The sequence below is a fragment of the Coregonus clupeaformis genome, chromosome 3, assembly GCF_020615455.1.
Source record: "Coregonus clupeaformis isolate EN_2021a chromosome 3, ASM2061545v1, whole genome shotgun sequence".
Lineage (NCBI taxonomy): Eukaryota > Metazoa > Chordata > Actinopteri > Salmoniformes > Salmonidae > Coregonus > Coregonus clupeaformis.
In genome coordinates this window covers 30,187,096-30,214,637 of record NC_059194.1, presented here as the reverse complement: position 1 = coordinate 30,214,637, position 27,542 = coordinate 30,187,096, and the positions used below count along the sequence as shown (strand labels likewise).

The 27,542-nt window shown below is 44.0% G+C and overlaps 2 protein-coding genes across 2 annotated transcripts in view; both read left to right on the top strand.

The window, feature by feature from the left end:
- Positions 1-19,801, top strand: part of LOC121544624 (bifunctional heparan sulfate N-deacetylase/N-sulfotransferase 1) — an 84,902-nt gene extending 65,101 nt beyond the window's left edge. The window contains exons 2-14 of the mRNA XM_041854613.2: positions 6,988-8,033; positions 8,617-9,099; positions 12,383-12,470; positions 12,742-12,896; positions 13,257-13,442; positions 14,336-14,464; positions 14,601-14,783; positions 15,224-15,320; positions 15,859-15,982; positions 16,350-16,524; positions 16,786-17,066; positions 17,198-17,300; positions 17,580-19,801. Of these exons, the coding sequence (XP_041710547.2) occupies positions 7,479-8,033; positions 8,617-9,099; positions 12,383-12,470; positions 12,742-12,896; positions 13,257-13,442; positions 14,336-14,464; positions 14,601-14,783; positions 15,224-15,320; positions 15,859-15,982; positions 16,350-16,524; positions 16,786-17,066; positions 17,198-17,300; positions 17,580-17,699 (2,679 nt within the window). The 5' untranslated portion in view covers positions 6,988-7,478 and the 3' untranslated portion in view covers positions 17,700-19,801. The remainder of the gene's footprint in view (positions 1-6,987; positions 8,034-8,616; positions 9,100-12,382; positions 12,471-12,741; positions 12,897-13,256; positions 13,443-14,335; positions 14,465-14,600; positions 14,784-15,223; positions 15,321-15,858; positions 15,983-16,349; positions 16,525-16,785; positions 17,067-17,197; positions 17,301-17,579) is intronic.
- Positions 19,802-21,274: 1,473 nt separating this feature from the next.
- On the top strand, positions 21,275-26,003 carry LOC121544615 (HLA class II histocompatibility antigen gamma chain). The gene is made up of 9 exons (XM_041854602.2): positions 21,275-21,502; positions 22,422-22,591; positions 22,844-22,941; positions 23,178-23,234; positions 23,366-23,449; positions 24,312-24,393; positions 24,638-24,838; positions 25,030-25,083; positions 25,374-26,003. The coding sequence occupies exons 1-9, from the start codon at positions 21,417-21,419 to the stop codon at positions 25,379-25,381; spliced, it is 840 nt and encodes a 279-aa protein (XP_041710536.1). The 5' UTR covers positions 21,275-21,416; the 3' UTR covers positions 25,382-26,003.
- The last annotated feature ends 1,539 nt before the right edge of the window (positions 26,004-27,542 follow it).

Genomic DNA, 27,542 nt, shown 5'->3' with positions numbered 1-27,542 from the left:
GTCTTCATGGAAGGAGTCCATAGTAAATCCAGATTAGGGTTGCAACGCTACCGGTTATTTACCAAAGTTACTGAAATCTTCAATAATTTAGGTAATTAATTGAAAATGTGTGGCAATCTATCGTAACTTTGGTCATTTATACTTGAATAACTTTAAGTTGCACAATGCAGAAATCGCACCGCCATTTCCTGGTTGCTAAAACGAATAGTTCGCCTAATTTCAGTTTATGTGACAAAATAAGATAGTATTGTGTAGAGAATCATTGTACCATCTAAACCTCTGTGAAATATATTTTCCATAACCAAAAATATTGTTATTTCAGCTGTTTGAAGCTGGTGTACAAAACCGAAAGTAAAAGACGCAAAAACAAAACTTAAGAACGGGAAGCATAGAAATAGTGCACATAGAATATATCTACCGCTTGTTAGGCTTGCTTTCAAGTAGAATGATAGATCTATAACTCACATTTCTATGTGAATTTGGTCGGGTCGCCAAAAAGTTACATATTGCCACTTTAATTTTATATTATTTTTTATATAATATAATTTTTTTATATCCTTGTCCATATTTTCCATGAGTTTCTAGTAGATAGACCATATGGTTCAAGAGAAAATAGACTAATTAATGAAAAAATAATCTAATCAACAATTTCAATATTTTCAATTACCTCTGCAACTCATCCAACTATTGACATTTTTCACAACTGCCAGTATTAAAATAAATAAAAGTGTAATTTTGGGGGGGATATTTCATGCTGAAACCCAACTATTAAACACCAATGGTATTCACTATGTTTTTCTTATTTTTTTATTTTTTTGTCATTTAGCAGACGCTCTTATCCAGAGCGACTTACAGGAGCAATTAGGGTTAAGTGCTTTGCTCAAGTGCACATCGACAGATTTTTTACCTAGTCGGCTCGGGGATTAGAACCAGCGACCTTTCGGTTAATGGCACAACGCTCTTAACCACTAAGCTACCTGCCGCCCAAGTTGGTTTATATTTAGGATGTTTTACTGCTTTATCATTCAAGTTTTTATTTTAAAATCTTATTATTTAATGATTTAATATATTTTACATGTATTTTACATGTGATAAGGCCAGAGAGAGGGCCAGAGATAATTATAGACACGTGATAATCTGAAGTACCCTAAAGGGCCACCACATCTCTTGTGATAGATCACATAAAATCCTTGAAAGATACCAGAATTCTGGTAGTTTAGTGGTAAACTTCTAAAGTTTCCAGTAATATACCCTCCGTTTGCAACCTTAGTCCAGTTTAACTGGATAACACATTAGGGATTACACCGCCCTGACCTTGACCCTGACCCTGACCCCTGGCTCTGACCCTGGCACTGACCTGTCCAGCTGGATGGACGTACTGTACTGCTGCTCTGCTTTTTCTTTTAGCCTTTCTTTTCTTTTTCCACATTTTGTTTTGTTACGAAGTTGGATTAAAATATATTTAATTGTAATTTTTTGTCAACAATCTACACCAAATAGTCTGTCAAAGTGGAAAAAAATTCTAACATTTGTAAAAAATATATTTAAAAAACTAGATTTTTTTTTTTTATATATATATATATATATATCTTCATTAGATAAGTATTCAACCCCCTGAGGCAATACACGTTAGAATCACCTTTGGCAGCGATTACAGCAGAGTCTTTCTAGGTAAATCTACGAGCTTTACACAGCTGGATTGTACAATATTTGCAGATTATTCTTTTTAAAATTCTTCAAGCTCTGTCAAGTTGGTTGTTGATCATTGCTAGAGAGACATTTTCAAGTCTTACCATAGATTTTCAAGCTGAGTTAAGTCAAAACTGTAACTAAGCCACTCAGGAACATTCAAGGTAATCTTGGTAAGATACTCCCTTCCTTTTTATCCTAAAAAAAAATACTCCCTAGTTCTTTTGACAACAAGCATACCCATAACATGATGCAGCCACCACCATGCTTGAAAATATGAAGAGTGGTACTCAGTGTTGTGTTGTGTTGGATTTGCCCCAAACATAATGCTTTGTATTCAGGACATAGTTCATTTCTTTGCCACATTTTTTGCAGATTTTATTTAGTGCCTTATTGCAAACAGGATGCATGTTTTGGAATATTTTTATTTTGTACAGGGTTCCTTCTTTTCACTCTGTAATTTAGGTTAGTATTGTGGAGTAACTACAAGGTTGTTGATCCATCCTCAGTTTTCTCCTATCACAGCCATTAAACACTGTCTGTAACTCTTTTAAAGTCTTTTAAAGTCACCATTGGCCTCATGGTGAAGTCCCTGACCAGTATTCTTCCTCTCCGGCAACTGAGTTAGGAAGGACACCTGTAGGGACTGGGTGTATTGAGACACCATCCAAAGTGTAATTAATAGCTTCACCATGCTCAAATGGATATTCAATGTCTGCTTTTTTTTTTTACCCATCTACCAATAGGTGGCCTTCTTTGCGAAGCATTGGAAAACCTTCCTGGTCGTTGTGGTTAAATCTGTGTTTGAAATTCACTGCTCGACTGAGGGACCTTACAGATAATTGTATGTGTGGGTTACAGAGATGAGGTAGTCATTAAAAAATCATGTTAAACACTATTATTGCACACACAGTGAGTCCATGCAACTTATTATGTGACTTGTTAAGCATATTTTTATTCCTGAACTGATTTGGGCTTGCCATAACAAAGGTGTTGGATACTTATTGACTCAAGACATTTCAGCTTTTCATTTTTTATTAATTTGTAAAAATGTCTAAAAACATAATTCCACTTTGACATTATGGGGTATTGTGTGTAGGCCAGTAACGCACAATCTCAAATTCAGGCTGTACCACAACAAAATGTGGAAAAGGTCAAGGTGTGTGAATACTTTCTGAAGGCACTGTACTGTATGTGTGTGGTTTTGCCGAAAATGACTCTGTGCCATGTGTGTCATTTTAGCAGTGCCTTCCAGATTATCACATTCTTCTGATGCATTAGTTTATACTGTTTGAAACAACAACATTATTGAAATGGCATTGGCGACCGAGGAAAAACGAATGAATACAATTGAAGGCAAACAATAATGCAGGCACTAGGGATGGGGGTGTGAGCATGCAGTTCTGGGCAGATTAAATGCAGTCGTTGTTTGTGTGCGTCTGTAAGTTGTTGTTCGTATGTATACGTTTGTATATGGAGTGAATTATTATAATTTATTTTTTGAGATTTTTTTTTAACAACAACACCAATCTCCATCTGATCTCAAAGTCCCCCTCAGTCTCATGAGCACACAGTAACACACACCTCATTCCCTTCAGAACAGAGGGAATGCTGTCGCCACAGAAGGAGAACACTGCCGTAACTCAGGCGTTACCATGGAGAGTGTGCGGTTGCCAAGGCACTTGGAGACAGAACAGGGAGGGTCATCATTTATTCCTGTCAGCGGCACCGCGGGAGGTGAGGGGTGTAAGAAGGGGGAGGTAGGGAGGTAAGCAGGGGGAGGTAGGGAGGTAAGAAGGGGGAGGTAGGGGGGCATTAAGGCCCTGAGGGGCAGAGAGGAGAGAGACAATTTTATTTGTCAAAAAGGGGCACCTCTGGCTAGTTCGCCCCTCAGGACTGACCACCTACCCAGAGGCTAAAGACCACTCACTCTCACACACACAAATGTAGGAACATGTGTAGACACAGCTTTGTTTTCGTGAATTTTCAGGATTTTTTGGGCAGTAAAAATGTATTCCCATTCAAAATCCTATTAAACTTAACTCTACTGACTTTTCAAAACTGTTGTTTTCCTACCTTGTCAGGACATTCTGGTGACTTGTCAGCACATTGTGGTCATGATAATATAGGAAAACATGGACGCACACACACTACTCAGCGCTGCTGTCATCTGCTATTGTTTAAATACATGCACCCACTTTATTCTGTCCCTACAATTAATCCCACGCTAATAATGGGGGAAATATGTTAATTGCTGTTTTGAACACTTTGTAAATTCCAGATTGATTGCTGCATCTGACAATTTTGTTGCTAATTTCTTTCGCTCTGTCCCTCTCCCTATTTTTTTCTCTTTTTATCGCCTCGTCTTTCTTTCCCTCTTCCCACTTTTTTCTCTCTCCCTCTCTCTCTCTTTCCCCATCTGTCTGTGTCTGTTGCCTCGTTTAGTAGCTCCCTCCATCCACACAGGCAATTACAGCCCTCATATTCACTCTGAGCTCTTCCCGTCAGAGAGCTTGGAAAGGTTAGCTATCAAATAGACATTAGTCTCAGTCTGTCTACCTCTCTACCTCTCCTCTCTATGCGTGAGTAAGGAGAGGAGAGACTGATTCCTTCTTTACTCTGTTCTGTTCAGCAGCAGACTGGGATGGATGGAGAGAGAGAGACACTCTCCACCGCTCTCTACCTTGCTGATACATTGGCCCCACGTCCCATCAGGTTACTCAGGACATCAAATATTCATGCTTGTTCTCTCTTCTTTCTTTTTGCCACTATTTTCCATGTCTTTAATTATTTGTTCGGGGAAGGGTTGTGGGAGGCTTAGAGGCTTAAAGTCTCCTTTGAAGGCCAAGAGATTGAGTAAGAGATAGAGAGGGTTAGATCTAAACATCCATTAGCCTGCGTTTTCCACTGCAGCTCTAGTGTACCTAGCTACCTATTTATTCCCACTACATTACAGTCTAATGCTCTCTTCTCTGCTCTCTCCTCTCTCTCCCCTGGCACACCTAATCTTGCTACAAGGCCTAGGCTCATACCCAAGGCCTCCATCTCTCTCTTGCTCACGCGCTCTCTTTCTCTACCTCCCCTCTCTCTCCCCCTTTCTCGCTCTCTCCCTCCCTCCCTCTCTCCCTCCCTCCCTCTCCCCCCCCCACCCCTCTCTCCCCCCCACCCCTCTCTCCCCCTCTCTCTGATCATGTGTAATTGTAGTCCTTTGTGGCCCAGGCTGAAGGTCAACATTGGGGGCCAGTCATAACTGGTGAGTGTTGGTCAAGACGCACCATAGATAGTTGGCTCTCTTTCCTTCTCTTCCCACCTCTCCTCTGCTTATCCTGCTGTTAACCTGTGCCCACCAACCCCTGTCACCACCAATGCCATCAGTGTCACGGTAGCCTTTGTGTCCCCTCAGACCTTTGGCTTCAGATAACATTCTATCATTAGTGTGATTATCAAGAGAAAATTACTTTTAAAGTCCTTTTTCTAAAAATAAGAGGACTTGACTTCTCAAACCCACAACTGTGGTTGAGTAATATCTGGAACCTTCTCTCAAAGCAGGGTAACCACCCACCTGAGAAAACGTTACTATCGGCGCAACTCGTCCTCTGCTCTCTTAAGCGGCCTCTGCGCTGTGCCGTAGTGGCTAATCTTATTTTGATATGCCGTGGCATGGACCTGGCTCCTCACAGAAGGAATGGGAATCTTCAGCATAGCAGGGCTGTGTGTTTTGGTCTGCTCTAGAGAGATACTTTCTCTGCACACCCAAGTCCTTTTCACAGCCTCTCTTTACGTTAAAAAACTCTTGTCCTCGGAAGGGAAATCTGGAAGCGTCTCAGTGAAAGTGTGATATATTTTCCTCCGCCGCAGCAGCGCGGCTCAGGAGGGCGATTTGGGCGTCTTTCAAGAATGTGACTGATGCAGAAAGACCAGAGGGACTTAGCTATACCAGAATGTACAGTTCTCACACAGTTGATTGTTTTGTATGGAGAGATCTTTGGCTTTCCTCCATGGTATTCCACAAGGAATGCTATATGGAATGATATTGAGCTCTCCTTCATGGAATATCATGAGGAATTATATATAGAACTATGGAATATCAGGTTTTTCCCTCATCAAGCTAATCTAGTCAGAAATCAATAACTCATTAAATGCAGTCCGTGTCAGAGATCTACTGTTTTGTAAAATGTCAGGCTTGGTGGGCCCACACAGAGCACTCTGCTCTCTCTCCCTGTACGGTAATAAACCTTTGATAATGCCCTTCCTTTAAGAAGACCTTTTGATTGCGTTAGGTAATCCATTTTTGATTAGAAGGTCTTAATGAGTCCTTATGGGTAGAATGGTGGTCATTAATGAATGGTTGAGATTGAGAGGGTGATGGTCTATCTTGCTCTCATGTGGCGTGTGTGGTTGGATAACAGAAAAAACACTCAATGCTTTTTTTATTGAACCGTTATTTAACTAGGCATGTCAGTTAAGAACAAATTCTTATTTACAATGACGGCCTACCCAAGCCAAACCCTCCCCTAACCTGGACGACGATGGGCCAATTGTGCGCCGCCCAATGGGACACCCGATCACGGCCGGTTGTGATACAGCCTGGGATCGAACCCGGGTCTGTAGTGACGCCTCTAGCACTGGGATGAGGTGCCTCAGACCGTTGCGCCACTCGGCCCACCATACTTAACAATACAGTTGTCTCATTTCTCAAGTAGTTCTCCTTAATGAGAGATGAGAATGGTTGAATGTGTGTTTTAGGGGAAAAGGAGGCTAGTGGCCATGGCTTCACTTTACATGCGGTCACAGAGCCCTGCCTGGACAGACTGCCTCAGCGGCTCACATCTAGGCTTTGCTCTCTCTCGCTCTCTCGCTCTCTCTCTCTCTCTCTCTCTCTCTCTCTCTCTCTCTCTCTCTCTCTCTCTCTCTCTCTCTCTCTCTCTCTCTCTGCCTCTCTCTCTCTCTCTCTCTCTCTCTGCCTCTCTCTCTCTCTGCCTCTCTCTCTCTCTGCCTCTCTCTCTCTCTCTCTCTCTCTCTGCCTCTCTATTTTCTCTCTCTCTCTGCCTGTCTCTCTCTCTCTGCCTGCCTGTCTGTTTGTCTATTGATTGTATGTGAGGGCTGAGGGTAGAGCTGATGGGAAGTGTGTAGGTGAATGCAAGAACTACTTTTAAAATGTACTTTCAGAGGAGCTGGCACCGGCACTGTAGCCTACACCTTTCCCACACACGTAAACAAACAACAAATATGTCTGTGAGTTACGTAGAGGCAATGTTCTCTCTGTGGATTTTTTATGTTCCATTTCTTTCTTTCCAGATCATCATCAGATATCGTCCAGGAGGATGCTGCTATTGGGATGACATATGTGACCTCACCTTTTCCCACCCCTGGAAAGATCAACCACCAAGAACAACAGCCTACATGGATGTGGTTGGAGGTTCCAGTGATGGACAGGTGACCAGCCTGCCCTCTAGTCGCCCTCTCCTACTGTGACTCCCCTCCCCCTCCCTCCCAGACGTGCAGCGTGCACCCCCGGTCGGAGACCCCCAACATCTCTGCCATGGTGACATAATCAGCAGCACAACATGTGGGAGAGCCAACATCATAAAACCGTCTCATTTCTATCTCCAGTAGCTGCTGCTGAAGCTGCTGCTGCTTCTCTAGCCTGTGGATTACCAACTACAACACTCAAAATAACAAGACGGACTTTGGACTGATTTACTTTCACTCTCCACCTAGTAGCCCTCGAGAGTGTTTTCTGGCTGTTACGGTTGGACGGTCAGTGAGGTCAGTCGTTGTGCGTGACGATGCTGGGATGCGTGTCCCGCTTGCGTCGGCTGGTCCGTCTCATCCGCCACCTCCCCCTCCAGACCTCCCTGCTCCTCCTCTTCCTCTTCTGCACCGTCAGCGTCTTCGTCTCCGCCTACTTCCTGTACGGCGTCAAACAGGAGCTCGAGCCCTCAGGAGAGGGCGTGGCCGGCGTCGAGGGGGCGTCGGCCATCTACGATGACCTGCGGGCGAGCCCGTCACGGCTACTCACGGTGCGGGCGGTGTCGGGGGGGCCTGCTGGGGTCAGAGGAGGGGCGAGGACAAACCCCGTGGTGCTGGTGTTTGTAGAGAGCCAGTACTCTCAGCTGGGCCAGGAGATAGTCGCCATCCTGGAGTCTGGACGTTTCCACTACCGGACAGAGATCTCTCCGGGTAAAGGGGACATGCCCACATTAACGGATAAAGAGCGCGGGCGCTTCTTGCTAGTCATCTATGAGAACATCCTGAAATATGTAAACCTGGATGCCTGGAACCGAGAGCTGCTGGACAAGTACTGTGTGGAGTATGGAGTGGGCATCATCGGCTTCTTTAAGGTTAGAAACACCCTACTGGCTGTCTTTCACTCTATCTCCACCTCTCCAGCTGTCCATCTCTCTTTATCTATCCGTCTTCCCTAAGGAAATAGATCTCACTGTACTGGAGAGAATGTGAAAGAGCAGAGGTGGAGTGAGGAGTGGTACATGTAGGTAGGCAGGTAAGTGGGGTTGGGGATCAGCCTATCGGGGAGAGAGCGAGAGTTCATCTCAATGAAATCTCATCTGAAGAGATAGTCAGCTCCATCATCAATGTTGAACAGGAATGTGTGTTAATACCTCAGCGGGCATTGAGATAAATATTTTATTTTGTGTGGGCACATCCTCAGTGTGTGTGGGTGAGTGTTAACTTAATAACATTGTGTTTTCTCAGACGCCCACATGAGGGAGGGAGGGAGGGAGGGAGGGAGGGAGGGGGAGAGCGAGAGCTAACAAGATTCTATGCCACATGATTGGAGGTTTTGCCTATTAAATGCAATACAACACATTTCCAACTGCAACGTTATGAATAGAATTGACTGGAATGGAATTGAAGTTGTAACGCTTTCCCCTCTTGATGTTGTCATTGATTTCCCTCCTGTAGGCCAATGAGAACAGCCTGCTGAGTGCCCAGCTCAAAGGATTCCCCCTCTTCCTCCACTCCAACCTGGGCCTGAAGGACTGCACTGTCAATCCCAAATCCCCCCTCCTCTTCATCACGCGCTCCGGCCAGCCCCTCCCCGGCCCACTGCCCGGGGACGACTGGACTGTCTTCCAGTCCAACCACTCCACCTACGAGCCCGTGCTCCTGGCCAAGACCCAGTCCGCCGAGAGTGTCCCCTCGCTGGGTACGACGGCCACGCTGCTCCCCTCCGTTGTGCAGGACCTGGGGCTCCACGACGGCATCCAGAGGGTTCTGTTTGGGAACAACCTCAACTTCTGGCTGCACAAGCTGGTGTTTGTGGACGCCGTGGGCTTCCTGTCGGGGAAGAGGCTGTCTCTCTCCCTGGAGCGACACCTACTGGTCGATATAGATGACATCTTTGTGGGGAAGGAGGGGACCAGGATGAAGGTGAAGGATGTCAAGGTGATACATACTTGGAAAATTGAAAATTTCAATTTCCAATGTTTCGGACTTCGAGACCTTGTAATTATGTTACATAATATGTTTTTAATGAAGCATTATTCACTAGACAGTTGGGTTGGTACAGCACACGAAAGGCATCTTGCCATTCCTAGTATTATATTGAACTTCACATTTTTTTACCTCTCAGTATGCTGACTCAGATGACAGATAATTGGTTAAAATAAATGGATAATAGGATGATAGATGTAATTGTGTTGTTAGATTTCAGTGCAGCCTTTGATATTATTGATCATAAATTGTTATTGAAGAAACTCACTTGCTATGGCTTTACATCACCTACCATCACATGGTTGGAGAGTTATTTATCCAATAGAACCCAGAGAGTGTTCTTCAAGGGAAGCTTTTCTCACATCAGATACAGTGCAGTGTCCCTCAAGGCAGTTGCGTGGGCCGTTACTCTTCTCAATTTGCACAAATGATTTGCCACAGGTCTTACATAAAGCTAGAATGACTATGTATGCTGATGATTCCACACTCTACATGTCAGCACCCAAAGCCAGTGAGCTCACTGAAATGTTAAATAAGGAGTTACAGTCAGTATCAGAATGGCTGATCAATAATAAACTGGTCTTAAATACACCTAAAACTAAAAGCATTGTATTTGGTTCCAAACATTCTCTAAGACCTAAACCTCAACTGGAGATGTGTATAAAGGGTGACCATTGAGGAAGTTAAGGAAGTGAATCTCCTAGGTATAACAGATCGCATGGAACTCCCTTCCATCTTCAATTACTCAAGCAAACATTTAAACTTACCTTAAAAAAAATATTGAACAACATCTCATGGAACGGCGGGGACTGTGAGGGGACACACACACAAACAAACACGCACACACACACACTAAAGGTGTCAGCATGCTTCAGTTCGGCTGGCGCCTAGCCGAACTTGGCGAGCCGAACCGAATGCGCTAGAAAAATGATAAAAAAGCGGCAATAGTACTGTTTGTCCATTTTGAAACGCTGTAGCTAGTATTCACTTTCTCAAAATAGTCAGAATTAATCTAAGATAACTCAAGAAGACGTTCTTGCGGAGGAGATCTTAGTCGCGCAATTTGACATCTAACTAAGCTGTTTGGTGTAGTACACTACATTACCAAAAGTATGTGGACACCTGCTCGTCGAACATCTCATTCCAAAATCATTGGCATTAACATGGAGTTGGTCCTCCCTTTGCTGCTATAACAGCATCCACTCTTCTGGGAAGGCTTTCCACTAGATGTTGGAACATTGCTGCGGGGACTTGCTTCCATTCAGCCACGAGCATTAGTGAGATCGGGCACTGATGTTGGGCGATTAGGCCTGGCTCGCAGTCGGCGTTCCAATTCATCCTAAAGGTGTTCGATGGGGTTGAGGTCAGGGCTCTGTGCAGGCCAGTCAAGTTCTTCCACACCGATCTCGACATACCATTTCTGTATGGACCTTGCTTTGTGCACGGGGGCATTGTCATGCTGAAACAGTAAAGGGCCTTCCCCAAACTGTTGCCACAAAGTTGGAAGCACAGAATCGTCTAGAATGTCATTGTATGCTGTAGCGTTAAGATTTTTCTTCACTGGAACTAAGGGGCCTAGCCCGAATCATGAAAAACAGCCCCAGACCATTATCCCTCCTCCACCAAACTTAACAGTTGGCACTATGCATCCGGGCAGGTAGTGTTCTCTTGGCATCCGCCAAACCCAGATTCGTCCATCAGACTGCCAGATGGTGAAGCGAGATTCATTACTCCAGAGAATGCGTTTCCACTGCTCCAATGGCGGCAAGCTTTACACCACTCCAGCCGACGCTTGGCATTGCGCATGGTGATCTTAGGCTTGAGGCGGGCTGCTCGGTCATGGAAACCCATTTCATGAAGCTCCAGACGAACAGTTATTGTGCTGATGTTGCTTCCAGAGGCAGTTTGGAACTCGGTAGTGAGTGTTGCAAACGAGGACAGATTTTTATCCACTACGTGCTTCAGCACTCAGCGGTCCCGTTCTGTGAGCTTGTGTGGCCTACCTACCACTTTGCGGCTGAGCCGTTGTTGCTCCTAGACGTTTCCACTTCACAATAACAGCACTTACAGTTGACCGGGGCAGCTCTAGCAGGTCAGCAATTTGACGAACTGACTTGTTGGAAAGGTGGCATCCTATGACGGTGACATGTTGAAAGTCACTGAGCTCTTCAGGCCATTCTACTGCCGATGTTTGTCTATGGAGATTGCATGGCAGTGTGCTTAATTGTATACACCTGTTCCGCAACGGGTGTGGCTGAAATAGCCGAATCCACTAATTTGAAGGGGTGTCCACATACTTTTGTATATATTGTGTATTTCTTAATGAAAAAAAGTGCATGAAGAAGAGTCGTCTCCCGTTGAATGACAACAAAGACTTTATTGAATAATCCGTACTGTTGTCCAATCACCGACGAAGGGGCATAGACTTTGGCTTAGTTCCAGAAAAGATGTTGTGCACGAACAGCGGAAAAAACGTCACCGAAGCCCAAAACGAACAAAAACTTCACAAAACGTTGTCATAATATATGCACAAACTCTTCCGAACTGTTTAGGCTGGGAAGCATTTGAATGCCTGTACACACACATAATGTTTTGTTGTTGTATTGTTTGTATTATTATTTTTTTTTTTATATATCGTTGTATTTTAAATTTGTGTGACTGTCCTTGTCTATCAGTGTTTTGTTACTTGTCATGTTTTGTGTTTTTTTGTGGACCCAAGGTAGAATAGCTGCTGCCTCTGCAGAAGCTAATGGGCATCCAAATAAACAAACAAATAGAGTTGACAGCGTTCCGATAGAGAAACACACACACACTCTCAAGAGCCATAGCCATGAATATTTCCATACATACAGAATAGCAGGACCTTTTCGTTTATCTGTATCTTTCTGTGTGTGTCCCATCAGAGTTGGGCTGCTTCCTGACATGAGCTGGGGTAGAGAAGTATATCAAAGTGTTGAGAATAAATCACGCTCTGACAAGGCAGGAGAGACAGAGGGAGACGGGGAGAAAGCGAGAGAGGGAGATGTGAGTGGATTCATATACAGTCCGGAGGTCAAATGAAACAAACACTCAAATCAGAGGAGAGCTAGAACGAAGGAGAGAAAAGGCAACCGGGGGTGGATGAGGATGTATAAACTCAGCTGTGTGTGTGTGCCTGTGTGTGTGTGTGTGTGCTTGCATGCGCGCATGCGGGTGTGTATTGCCCTGCTCACCTTCCCTCTCCTCTCTGAGTCAGGCCCTGTTGGAGACGCAGAGAGCGCTGCGTAACAATGTTCCCAACTTCACCTTCAACCTGGGCTTCTCAGGGAAGTTTTTCCATGCAGGTAATTCGGATCGGAGAACACAGCATCACACTCATACAGTACCTGCTTTGTGTACTGAAGCTTATTACTGATAGCATCACAGTTTATACTCCAGTACTCCTTGGATTATCACCAGAAATCATCGTTAACCTACCCTTGTCCATTCCCTGCCAACCTCCTTTCTTTGCCCATTTCGTTTTTCCTATTCTCTCTGTGCTCCACTGTCCTCCTCCTGTCCTCTCCTTCTTCTACTATTCCTGTTCTCCCTCCCCCCTCCTCCCTTCGTCTCCAGGGTCAGATGAGGAGGACCTGGGGGATGACCTGCTCCTCTCCTACGTCAAGGAGTTCTGGTGGTTCCCCCACATGTGGAGCCACATGCAGCCCCACCTTTTCCACAACCAGTCAGTGCTAGCTGAACAGATGCTGCTCAACAAGAGGTTCGCTATGGTGAGTCTGTCTGTCTGGAGGCTAGCAGTGGGATGCTAGCAATTAGCCCACCTCACTGTGTTGCTCCTAATTAGAAATGCTAACTTTAGCTTAACACAGCTAGTGCCACTGATTTTTATTGTTATTCCTTCTTCTCCCTACCTACCTCATATTTCTCTCTCTCTCTCTCTCTCTCTCTCTCTCTCTCTCTCTCTCTCTCTCTCTCTCTCTCTCTCTCTCTCTCTCTCTCTCTCTCTCTCTCTCTCTCTCTCTCTCTCTCTCTCTCTCTCTCTCTCTCTCTCTCTCTCTCTCTCTCTCTCTCTCTCCTCTCCTCTTCACACTCACCCCCCTCCATCTCCCCCTCCCTCCCTCTCTCTCTAGGAGCACGGTATCCCCACTAACATGGGCTATGCAGTAGCCCCCCACCACTCGGGTGTGTACCCAGTCCACCTCCAGCTGTACGATGCCTGGAAGAAGGTGTGGGGCATCAAGGTGACCAGCACGGAGGAGTACCCCCACCTCAAACCTGCCCGCTTCAGACGGGGATTCATACACAGCGGTATCAGCGTGAGTCACAGAACCCTTACCGACGGTTACACTCTCTCTCTCTCTCTCTCTCTCTCTCTCTCTCTCTCTCTCTCTCTCTCTCTCTCTCTCTCTCTCTCTCTCTCTCTCTCATTCTCCTCTTTACTCTTTCTTGCCTCTACCTCTTCTGTGTTTGCAGATCTAAAGGATTGAATAGATGTAAACAATATGGTGATGGCCTATCCTCCTTTTCTACCTCCTTCTGCCTCAGCATCTCTCCTCTGCTTCTCTCTGTTCCCACCTCTATCAACATCTTTCCATCTCTTCCTCCACTTGTGTTTGAGGAATCCCTCTACAGCAGGAGGTCATACTGGACTGTAGCCATCCCAACCACTCTGACTGGCCCCCAAACACTACCTCCTGGATACACCTTAACAATATAACAACACCAACCACGAGAATGACAGTAACACTGGCTTAATAACAGAACAACAGCAACACTGTTACCCCCCTCCATAGCATAAACACTAACATACATCACCAAAACACAACATAATCCAGTCCAGTGTCTACAGTATGTTGTGCTGCCAGTAGTTTGGCCTACTCCTCCTCTCTGTATCTCTCTCTTTTTGTCTGTCCTTGAGAAGCAGCTCTGAGTGGTCCAGTCTTTCTGCTCAGCTCATACAATACATTAGATGATTGATATTCAGATCCCCAGACACTCTCTCTCGCTGCATGTGTATTTGAATGAATTTCCATATAGACTCAGAGTGAATGAGGTTTGCTTTGCCCAAATGAGAAATAATAATATGAAGATTATTGAACACAAAAGTGGTGATACAGCCTGATATGTTTTGCATTGACTAGACCAGTGGGGCTGGCGTGTGTGTGTGCTTGTGTGTGTCATTGTCTTAGAAGTGTGTGTATGTTTGCAGGTCTTGCCCAGACAGACGTGTGGTCTGTTCACACACACCATCTTCTATAAGGAGTACCCAGGCGGTCCCAACGAGCTGGACAAACTCATCAACGGGGGAGAGCTGTTCCTCACTGTCCTACTCAACCCAGTGAGTTAACACACACACGAACTCTCTTTCTCTCTCCATACATTCAATCACTACTCACACAATCAGAGTGAATTTAAGTTAACCTGTCTGTCTTTCTCTCTCCCTTTTCCCTCATCCATCTCTCCTCCTCCTCCAGATCAGTATCTTCATGACCCACCTGTCTAACTACGGTAACGACCGGCTGGGCCTTTACACCTTCAAGAGCCTGGTGGCCTTCCTGCAGACGTGGACCAATCTGCGGCTACAGACCCTGCCTCCCATCCAGCTTGCTCACAGATACTATACCCTCTTCCCTAACGAGAAAGACCCACTCTGGCAGGTCAGTCTGTGGGGGAGAGAGAGAGAGAGACTGGCTGGAACTGGATGTGTGCATTGACTAATACTGGGATGTTAAAGGGGTGTTCCACTCAAAATACAACCTAACATGATAACTGTCATAGGGAATCAGCTACATCCAAGGTAAGTAGGAATATCATGTTAGGTTGTATTTTGCATGGATCATCCCTTGATGAATTTATTCAGGTTAGTCTCATTTAGATATAATTTATTTAACAAGAGTCCTGGTTGGACCCTTGTCCTGTACACCACAATCTGTTGCCAATAATTGTTTGTGTGTTCAAAGGGCATCTCCATTGATCGTTCCAATATGTAGCCATATGTCCTCAGGATGTTGTATGGATGGATTTGTTCAGGGTTCATTCAGCAACTGGATACATTTTCTACAATTTCTAATGATCTTCATAAACCCTGGTCCTACAGGATCCCTGCGAGGACAAAAGGCACAAGGACATCTGGTCAAAGGAGAAAACATGTGACCACTTCCCCAAGCTGCTTGTCATTGGGCCTCAGAAAACAGGTGAGAGAGACGGAACCCCAGCACCCCCCAGTGGGCATCACCAGCAATGACTCTCAGTCCACAATCTTACTTTGCTTTATTTCACCTAGTTTCTGATTCATTTCCTTACATTTACAATAGTTAGAGTTGAGAGGTCTTTGGTCTGGTCTGTAGGAGGGAGGTTTCGAGACTTTGGGCTGAAGAGGAGGTGTCGTTCTTTCAGTGTTACACACTCTCAGTACAGAACAGACTAACAGGAACTGGCCTGTCACAGATGACCGACTGACTCTCTCTCCTCCACAGAGAAAGCAGAAGGAAGTTTATGAGGAACGCACACTCACAGACACTAATGGGAATGGGACACTAACAAGACAATTTATTAGATTATTAGTCGTTATGGCTGCAGCAAGGTGCTTCAAAGTCAATTTGTCAATGCCTCAAAATAGATTCTCACTTCCCTTCCTCCCCCTCCCTCCCTCCCCCTCCCTCCCTCCCTCCCACCCTCCCTCGCTCTCTCTCTCTCCCTCTCTCTCTCTCTCTCCCTCCCTCCTCTCCACAGGTTCTACAGCCCTCTATCTGTTCCTGGGCATGCACCCTGACCTGACCAGTAACTACCCCAACAAGGAGACCTTTGAGGAGATCCAGTTCTTCAATGGACACAACTACCACAGAGGCATCGACTGGTACGACTGACACAGAGAATGAGCTCTGGGCCCGTATTCATAAAGCATGCTAATCTAAGATCAGGTCCCCACGGTCCATGTAATTGTATTCATTATGATCTAAAAGGCAAAACTGATCCTAGCTCAGCACTCTTTATGAATATGGGCCCTGTTCTGTTCTAGCTGCACAGACAGAATTACAATAAGCAGGATTATCGCGAAGTGAATGACAATTTAGAGGCGGTTGCACAGACCCAGACAATGTCTAGAGACTTCCCATTAAACATGCTTTCTAGTCCAGGAGTTGGCTTAATATGTGTTTCTGTCAGTATACTGTCAGTGTATAATTTAGTTAGTGTATCTGTTTTCTCTTTTGGTGACCACACAGGTACATGGAGTACTTCCCCCTGCCCTCCAACACCAGCTCAGACTACTACTTTGAGAAAAGTGCCAGCTACTTTGACTCAGAGGTGGCAGCGGAGCGGGCGGCCGCCCTCCTGCCCAAGGCCAAGATCATCACCATCCTCATCAACCCAGCCGACCGCGCTTACTCCTGGTACCAGGTTGGTTATAACTCTTTATAATGTATGAGACATAACTATTCCTCCTTATTTACCATGTAATATCCAATCCTGTTACCAAGCCTTAGAACTGCTTATAACTGTTATAATTGATAGTAATATATGAGTAGTTAGGCCTTGTTGCTCTTGTTATTACTGTGTTATAACCACTCTTGTTACGAGGTCAGTTATACCTCATCGGGCACCATATTACTGAGGACCATATTCACACAACACCATTTCTTTCTCTGCTTCCCCTTAAAGCACCAGCGTGCCCATGACGACCCAGTGGCTCTGAAGTACTCCTTCCATGATGTCATCACGGCTACCCATGATTCCCCGGTAAACCTACGTGTGCTCCAGAACCGCTGTCTGGTGCCAGGCTGGTATGCCATCCACATGGAGCGCTGGCTCAACCACTACCACTCCAACCAGGTCCTGGTTCTGGACGGGCAGCAGCTGAAGACTGAGCCGGCCTCAGTCATGGACAGGATCCAGAAGTTTCTGGGCCTGGTCAACATCGTCAACTACCACAATATCCTAGCGTGAGTTTTCAAGTTCTCTCCAGCAACACATAGCAGCTACCTAACCATTCATAAAAATCATTCAGTAACTGATTCCAAGAGACCCAGCTGTACATTTAGGTACGTTTACAAAATGTTCTGATTTTCTTCAGGTTTGACCCCAAGAAAGGTTTCTGGTGTCAGCTACTGGTGGGAGGGAAGACCAAGTGTCTGGGGAAGAGCAAGGGGCGTAGGTACCCTGACATGGACCCAGAGGTAAGAGTTGTCATTTGCCAATACAAGTTGTTCACTGATATTTGCTTAATGAAGATACATGTTTGTAAACTACCCCTAGGGTTATTCTGCTTGTAACTGATAAGGGGTGTTTATTGATTGAATATTGGCTGTGGTGGTAATTATCCTACCTTCTCTCTCCCTAAATCACTTCTATTGCTCACTGTTTCTCTCTCTCTCTCTCTCTCTCTCTCTCTCTCTCTCTCTCTCGCTCTCGCTCTCGCTCTCGCTCTCGCTCTCTCTCTTCTCCCTCTTCTCCAGTCCCAGTCGTTCCTCAGGGAGCACTACAGGGGTCACAACATAGAGCTGTCTAAACTGCTGTACAGGATGGGCCAGCCCCTGCCCAGCTGGCTCCGAGAGCAACTGATCCATACCAGGTAGAAGTACCAGCGGGGGGGGGACAGCTCAGCGGACTGTCAGCACAGCTCAACCATCCCCCTGACAAAATACCATATGGAGGAGTATGATTCTATCCCCTTAGCGGATTATTTTAATCCCTTAAAGAATCCATAAGGGTTAAGTACTCACCCTTGACGAGGCTCAGAAGGGGTGTGTTTTCTGATCACCTGTCAAAATGAAGATTAGGATGCACAAGCCTCCTTCTCAGGGTGCCCTTCATAAGAGCGAAGGACATGGAGGAAGGGAGAGCAGGGATGGTGATTTACGAGTGGGCAGTGAGTCTACAATGGCCTGCCGCCTAAGTGCTCTCCTCTCGCTCCCCAAGTTGTACCTCCCCATGAAACACCACCACCGTCACTTGGTACGGTCTAGGAACAGAGATCCCCAACAGGACTACACCACCTCTTACGGGGGTTTAAGGTGCCGATGGAGACGAGGGGGTGGTCAACCCTTTTCCGCTCATCCTTTGACTATCCCCTGCCTTACTCACATGGACTCAGACCTTACTCTTAGGAGGATGAGGAGGATGAAGAGGAAAATTGAGACTTGTCTAGCCTGTACAGTACCAGTCGTTAAGGCTGGGCGGAAATGAACAGTGTCAGCTTGCGTCAGTCAACACTCTACTCCCATCTATTGAAAGACACAACCAACTGCCATCCTAGAAATTAGAAGATGAATTAATAAAGTAATGACGAAACAATGGCAGATATTACAAAAGAGTAGAGATCAATTAGTACTTGAATGAATGAAAAATGAATGGCATTAGTTGAAAATGCCTGTGGTCTCTGTCTAAAAACCATGGGAGGGATATGTTGTGTATTGACTCAGGCTACAGGTGTGATGTAGTCTTATTCACTAGGCCTTTGTAGACACTAGACATTAACACATTTACCAGTGTCAGGACAGAATCAGCACCACTACATTGCATGGCCTATTGACAGTTCTTATTTTTTTAAGATTGTGACTATTATTTATTTTTTACCCCTTTTTGTTAATTTTTTTTTACTTTGGAGACACGTTATTGTAGAATTGACCAGAAAGACATTTTGCCACTCTCCGTTTCGGATGGAGTCGATTGCACAGCACAGGGAGTGCCAGGCTGCACATGTTAAAAGCACAATATGCAAAGTGGTACATCTCATAAATATACTGATTATTTACAGATACACACAGGTTCTTATTAACCCCTATGAGCAAAACACGTTGAAAATAAGTATTTTTGGTTGAAAAGATGTTGAAAATATGTATTTTTAACATCTTACGCTCACTGGGATAGGTTGTCTGAAAGCACAGTCATAAAACCTATACTACAGCATTTGAAGTTGGACATAAGCTATGTTTAAATGCACTCATGGAGATAGAGAATGAGAAAAGAGGAACAATATTTTTATTGAGGATGTCGTCAAAGCTGTGTATATTTTTGTCCTTTTGTTCTATTTCATTTGTTATTAGCAGTTGTTCATAGTATTTCTGCATTGCATCAGGGAGGATATAAAATATTCACATCTAACATAGTCAGTATGAGCCTATAGGTACAGTTTAGTTTAGTTTAGGTTTTACCACTGCAAGCATAGATAACAAAAAGCTGCTCTTACTGTCTGCAATTGTTTTGTACAATGTTGTCAGTCGTAATAACAATGCACATTCATTTCCTGACTCTGTAATGGAATAGACATAAGATATTGCATGTGATTGAGGTGACATTCTTTCAGCCCCCTCTCACAATGCAAGGAGAGAGGTATTCAGTGGGGGAGAATCGGCCAGGTAGTATTGAAATATCACTACAATGGGTCACAATATAGTGCCATCTGCTAAAGTTCAAACAGCTCTCCTTCTTTCTATCTGTTCATACAATCATCTCTCCCTTCTCATCTATCCTCACACTGTTGTACAGAGCTCCTTGATTTCTTTATATAAAGTATTATTGACATGTTAATAACGCATAACAACAGCAATGATGGTACTAATCTCCCTGAACTGTACGATAAAGAATTGTTGTCAATAATTTTTACAGTGTAACTAATATTGTCGATGCTTTTTAATTTGCAAATAAAACACCACTGTATTTTTGTCTCATTGGTAAATTTGCTCGTCTTTCCCTTCTGAGTCCCCAATCTCTGTCTCTGAATGTTTGATACTGAAGGGTTGTTTTCAGATAACAACTCTATCATTTGGAAAGGAGAAGCAGATTACAGCTCAAACAAAGTATGTCTTGGTATTTGAGAAGACCGAGATTAGAACAGTCTCATGAGGGCAAGTATGAGGAAATTAACAATGAGGAAACTCACTAGTAGGACCTGGTGGTTTTTCAGTATGTTCACATTTATTCCCTGCTTATTTTACATTTTACATTTACATTTTAGTCATTTAGCAGACGCTCTTATCCAGAGCGACTTACAGGAGCAATTAGGGTTAAGTGCCTTGCTCAAGGGCACATCGACAGATTTTTCACCTAGTCGGCTCGGGGATTAGAACCAGCGACCTTTCGGTTACTGGCACAACGCTCTTAACCACTAAGCTACCTGCCGCCCCATTTTATAAACATAATCTTATAAAGGTTTCAGTTTTATAGTATTAGTTTTCTGGTTTCAGTTTGTAGCTGTGTATAAAATCAGTACAGATATCCAGCGCCAGACTGACTGAGTCTAAACTGGCTGTATTGAGCCTTTTTTGTCCTCACATGATGATCTGATTTATCTTGACAGCATCTTCTGTGGTGGTGGGGTGGGGGTGGGGGGGGTGTTCTTAAATTTTTCAGCATTTATCTCATCACTGCTTCCTTAAAAGGAAAATCCCTGATCCACAGTTCTATGGAATGGCCTATGATCAGTTTACAGAAGGAGAAAAAAAGCCTTCAAGCCATCCAATGAGAATATCACTTTATAAGATGACAATGTTGTCTCTGGGGTGAAAGGTTTCAAACATATTGTGTCATTAGCACTTTATAAGATGACAATGTTGTCTCTGGGGTGAAAGGTTTCAAACATATTGTGTCATTATCAACTTTAAGATCATAAATGTCCACTAACCTTTCCTTTTGCAATACTGCAGCTTCAAAAGTATCTCTATCCTATTTCAGGATAGAATCAAGGATAAAAGACAGATGTTATTTTTTTATATCTATATATTATTTCCTCCTGAAAATAAGAGAAGCAAAATATTGCACTGGTGCAAACCTCTGTCCATAAGTATTCTTTCTATTCAATATTTTAGCAAATAAATCCCATATAATTATTGGGACAGTTTAAGTACAGGGCTAGATAAACACTGGAGTATCCAGTTTAAATTTAGGACCCATTCCAGAATGAATTATGATCTGAAGACCATTTATGACCATTTCAAATGGGATGTTAATTTGAATTTTAAAATATGAGGGATTTTCTATCAACTATTAATGCTGTGGGAAATTCAACTACTTTCTTTTCATCCGTTCAGATTTGTCTGCCTCCATCAACAAGTGATGCAGGGCAGGTTGACCAATCAAGGCTTAGAATAAACTCCTCAACAATGTAATTGAACCTGCCCATCACCTTCTTGACTCGGGGCTTTCCATTTAATACCAGACTAGACCATCGTTCTATTCATTTCAGCCCGATACTTTCTCCGAATAGATCCCTTCCTCTTTTTTACTATACTATTAAATCGTTGCGTTTGTCGGACACAGACTAGATTTGATTTGAGAGAACTTGGACGCAGAGAATGGAGGAGCAACAGCAACATGCAGATGCGCTCCTTGAGCGCTCGGGGAGCCAGGATGTGATCCTCCCAATGACAGCCACAAGAGGGTGAGACACATTTATTGTGATTTTACTAAATAAATGAGATTTTATAGATTTTGCAGTTAAACCGGTAAACGTTCCTTTTACCTATAGGGTCAGTGTTTCTTTATCTCCCAAATTAAGATTCAAGTATGTGTCAACTCAAATTATTTTATTATGATAAATATATATAAAAAAGTATATATACTAAATAATATTTGGAAAATCTTTAAACAGGTGTAATATTTTATGTTAAAGGTTACAACTGGTAGGCTATGTTATGCTATTCTGAACTCACATCATTATTGAAAGTATGCACAAATGATATTGAACATGCAGTAACGACATGTGATTTCATGTCTTTTTCAGCATTACATTCCCAAAGTTTTGATCATAGTCATTGTTGAGGAACTATAATAAAACATTTGAGTTATCTGATTAGGGTGACTGTCCCCATACTTTCACACTTATCTATACACTCAGATAAAGCCTCAGCCTAGCAACTAGTGATGTCACACAAATCTGCATTAATCATTGGCTCAGGAATGAAGAACAGAAAACGGTGTTGAATATTTTCATTCTAAAAAGGGGGGGTACTTCTTTGTTGAATAACAACTGGTTTAGGATTCGTTTTTGACTCTGGACCAGGGCTCTGATTAGTTGTTTTTTGGAGGAGCAGGGATCTCACATAAAACCAGGGCAAACCCAAAAACGTCAGAACTGCAATTATGGACATCCTCATACCGCTTTGAAAATAGCATTGATTAGTTGTTTTTTGGAGGAGCAGGGATCTCACATAAAACCAGGGCAAACCCAAAAACGTCAGAACTGTAATTATGGACATCCTCATACCGCTTTGAAAATAGCATTGAACATTTTTAATCCAGTCCCCATGAGTCAAGGTGTAATCTCTCTATATCTCTCTTTCCCTCCCGCCCTCCTGCAGGGCTTCTAACAGCCGTGCCTTTAAGATCGCAGGGTTCACGGTGTTGGCCTGTCTTCTCCTGGCTGGCCAGGCCCTCACTGCCTACATGGTCTTCAACCAGAGGGGCCAGATCCACGACATGGAGAAGACCAATGACAACATGCGCAAGCAGCTGAGAAACAGACCTCCAGGTATGGGAGGGGGGAAGGAAAGGGGAGGAGAGGTAGGAACAAGGAAGGAAGGAGTGGTGTTGATGTAGGTCGAGTGGGTGGTCAAAGGAGAGGGAAGTGAGATATACTTATTTAGGAAGAGAGACTGGGGGGACTGGATAGAAAAGAGGAATAGAGGTACGTGGTTTATTCCACTGAAGTTCTGGAGGAGCTAGCTTTCTCCCAATTTGAAGTGTGCACTCATTGGTCTCTGTCACCCCCCTTTTGCTCCAGCTGTAGCCCCTGTCCAGATGCACATGCCCTTGTTCAACATGCCCCGGCTGATAGACTTCACTGAGGAGGACGCCAAGACAGAAAAGACTCCCATGACGGTATGACTCTCCTGTTTCCCAATTGCTTCTTCTTAGAGGCTTCTATAAACTATGGAAAAGCAGTCACTAAGCTCACTTGCAACTGTCAACTTGTGTTTAACTCCAATGAAATTGCATTGTAGATCTACCCCCTTAGGACTAAGCTCCCTCTTCCTGCTCCTTTGGGAAAAAAAAGAAAAAAATATATGCGTATGATGAGTATTTATTGTCTGTCTGTCTCTCTGCTCTCCCATCAGAAACTGGAGGCCACTGCCATTGTGAGCCTGGAGAAGCAGGTGAAGGATCTGCTGCAGGTAAATTAATAAATACATGTTAATTAATTACTCCACTCTTTGCATTGAAGTCACCTCTACAAAAGACAGAGAAAGGTCAAATATTGACCATTGGTTGATTGATCAATCATTTGATTGTCTGTTTTTATTAGAACCCCCAGCTGCCCCAGTTCAACGAGACGTTCCTGGCCAACCTGCAGAGCCTGAAGAGACAGATGGAGGAGGCAGAGTGGAAGGTGAGACTGAATCTATGTGTCCCAAATGGCACCCTATTCTCTCTGTAGTGCACTCCTTTTGACCAGGGCCACAAGGCTCCGGTCAAAAGTTGTGCACTACCTGTTTATAGGGGCTAGGGCGCCATTTGGGACGTAACCTGAGAACATACACTTATAATAGGCAGGACAAACATATTTTGACGATTTCACATATATCATCAAAATCAATCAATTATAGCAAGGTTTTTTGGCTCATTCAGTAGTTTGACCTAATTAAGTAGATTCATGTTGAAAAATAATGTGAAAATAATAATTTATATTCCTAAAACATAAGTTGAAAATGATACTGTTGCTGCTTCCTGTTGTCATCGATTTTAAATGTATAGCCTAGTGTCAAAACATCGGTTTTAGATAATCAATGTGTTGAAATAAATTGTGATATGTTGAAGACGATACGTAAAAATTACTCCGTACATACACACTATTCACACTTGTGTTCAGATAACTTGTATTCTGCTAAATTAGTACCTTATAAACTGCTCATGCACCAATATTTACCAGGCGGTTACTCTAGACTGGAATTGATTAGTACTAAACCAAAGATATTTATCTGGTACAAGTACCGAATTTGTAAGATCGTGATGAATATAAACTTTCATACTAGCACCACCAATCTTAGGTAAAAAGGTTTAAAAATGCTCCTAACCACAATTTAACCAGGCGCTCTAGACTAGAGCTTACAAAGTGACTGTGCAGCAGGCTGAATGTTTGATGTCTTTCCTTATAATATCCCATGAATATATATATATATATATATAACCCACACTTAGGCCTATCTTATTTGAACTTTAACCCCTAACTCCTGCCACTGTGTTTTCTGCAGGGTTTTGAGACTTGGGCACGTTATTGGCTGCTCTTCCAGATGGCCCAGGAGAAGCCCCCTGCACCCCCCACACCTCAGCCAGGTGAGTTTACCACAACCCCCACCATCACCACCACTAACTCCTCCTTACCCCCACCATCACCACCACTAACTCCTCCTTACCCCCACCACTACCCACCAACCTTCACACCACCTTACGAATGCACAACTTCCTCTGTCTTGTCTCCCTCTCTCTTATTTCATCCACCACCTGAACCAAGTATTGAATAAAACTATTTTCTCTCCTCTTTTCTTTTGTCTTTCCCTCTCTTCTCTCTGTTCCTCAGCTGCCGGCCTGCAGACCAAGTGTAACCTGGACAAGTCGTCCCACAGCCGTAAGCTTGGTGCCTACCTCCCTCAGTGTGACCAGCAGGGCAACTACCTGCCCATGCAGTGCTGGCACGCCACCGGCTTCTGCTGGTGTGTGGACAAGAACGGCACACCCATCGAGGGCACCAGCATGCGCGGCAGAGTCTCCTGTGACGGAGGTAGGAACTAGGCAGACAGTCTATACAGCATTAATGACCTCCGTGTCCATTCAATAGCTTTTTTGTGCATTCTGCAGTCTATAACAAAGCTCATTTGCTCACTATTACACATGCCATGGTATATCTATGCAGTTGTATGTACATATAGATAGTGACTATTTTTGTCTCATGCTACTGTTTGTTCCCCACAGTCCCCAGACAGATGTTAGCTTTACCCAGGATGATGCAGCTGAAGAAGAACACGGGTGAGTGTTTCACAAACAAACAGAAAGAGAGGGAAAGAAAGAAAGAAAGAAAGAAAGAAAGAAAGAAAGAAAGAAAGAAAGAAAGAAAGAAAGAAAGAAAGAAAGAGAGAAAGAAAGAAAGAAAGAAAGTCAATAACAAACGGACCGAGAGATACATAGACAACACTTTTGATTACATGGAATTAAAAGTGTTGTCTCTCTGTTTTATCTTTACACTGTGTACTGTTCATCTGAATAAATTGCAAGATGGTTTCGTACATAAGGTTGATTCTATTCTCTATATTTTGCAGATGAGTAAAACCACAGCTCCACCAGAGCACCAGATGGCCTGCTCTCTCCTCATCTCACTGTCAGATCCCCCCCCTCCCCTGTTTCCTACTAATGGCTATTTCACTCTTCCTCTATCATGATGAAGGTCAATTACCTGGAATACAAAACAATGAAATACTCTCTTTTGATTTATGGATAATTATATTTTTCTTTGGACAGTATAAATGCTATTAACATTATTAACAGCTTTTTTGGCTTATTAACTCAACACAGCTATGTAAAGTATTAACACACATATATATATATATATATAAGATGTGTGTTACATTTTAAAACATGCACAACACCCAGACTTTTCCATCCCCTGACCCCCTGACCCCACTCCTGTCAACTTTGACCCCTAGTGCCTTACTCTGGCCCTCAAATCATATCCCTCTGATGGGGGCTAGCCCCACCCTGTTTCCCTGGTCTGTCTCTCCCCATAGACTGCCATAGGGCTTCGTTGATAAGCTTCTGTCTAGAGTTTCTAACATAGATGTAACGTTTTACACCTGTATAACCATGGATAAGCATACTTGGACTTTAATGAATGTAGGGAGAAGTGAACCAGAAAAAAATTAATAAAGTGTGCCGTTTCCTACTAAAATGTGCTTTTTTGTAACTCTCTTATTGTGCATTAATCTCTTGAGGACAGACTACTTAAACGGTACCATCTGACCAGAGATTTTAGTTATGAGATTAATTGTACATAGAATCTACCCACCACAAAATAACAACTAGTGTAAAATGAATCACCATAACAAGACTGCAGATCAGGGGTTATGATATTGGTTAGGAGTAGGCTACAGTATGATGAAATTAACTCTGATGACACATCATCAGTTTTGCTTTTCCCTCCATTAATGGTAAAGTTAGGTTTGAGGGAGGGTAAGCTGATCCTAGATCTGTGTGCAGAACATCTATACTAAGATGGTGGTTACTGAAGAACATTACTTTGTAAAGCACAACATTTTGCTGTAGGGTGGCATGCCTCTATGTATGATGATGACGGTAATACAATGTGCTCCTTGGCAGAGGGTGTATAATTCTTTGTAAATGACATACACTACATGACCAAAAGTATGTGGACACCTGCTCGTCGAACATCTCATTCCAAAATCATTGGCATGAATATGGAGTTGGTCCCCCCTTTGCTGCTATAACAACCTCCACTCTTCTGGGAAGGCTTTCCACTAGATGTTGGAACATCGCTGTGGGGACTTGCTTCCATTCAGCCAAGAGCATTAGTGAGGTTGGGCACTGATGTTGGGGGATTAGGCCTGGCTCACAGTCGGCGTTCCAATTCATCCTAAAGGTGTTTGATGGGGTTGAGGTCAGGGCTCTGTGCAGACCAGTCAATTTCTTCCACACAGATCTCGACAAACCATTTCTGTATGCACCTCGCTTCGTGCACAGGGGCATTGTCATGCTGAAACAGGAAAGGGCCTTCCCCAAAATGTTGCCACAAAGTTGGATTCACAGAAGCGTCTAGAATGTCATTGTATGCTTTAGCGTTAGGATTTCCCTTCACTGGAACTAAGGGGCCTAGCCCAAACCATGAAAAACAGCCCCAGACCATTATTCCTCCTCCACCAAACGTTACAGTTGGCACTATGCATTCGGGCAGGTAGCGTTCTCCTGGCATCTGCCAAACCCATATTCTTCCATCGGACTGCCAGATGGTGAAGCGTGATTCATCACTCTAGAGAATGTGTTTCCACTGCTCCAGAGTCCAATGGCAGCGAGCTTTACACCACTCCAGCCGACGCTTGGCATTGCACATGGTGATCTTAGGCTTGTGTGCGGCTGCTTGGCCATGGGTCGGCTGGAGTGGTCGGCATTTCATGAAGCTCCCGACGAACAGTTCTTGTGCTGATGTTGCTTCCAGAGGCAGCTCGGAACTCGGTAGTGTTGCAACCGAGGACAGACAATTTTTACGCGCTACGCGCTTCAGCACTCGGCGGTCCTGTTCTATGAGCTTGTGTGGCCTACCACTTCGCAGCTGAGCCATTGTTGCACCTAGACGTTTCCACTTCACAATAACAGCACAGTTGACCTGGGAAGCTCTAGCAGGTCAGACATTTGATGAACTGACTTGTTGGAAAAGTGGCATCCTATGACGGTGCCATGTTGAAAGTCATTGAGCTCTT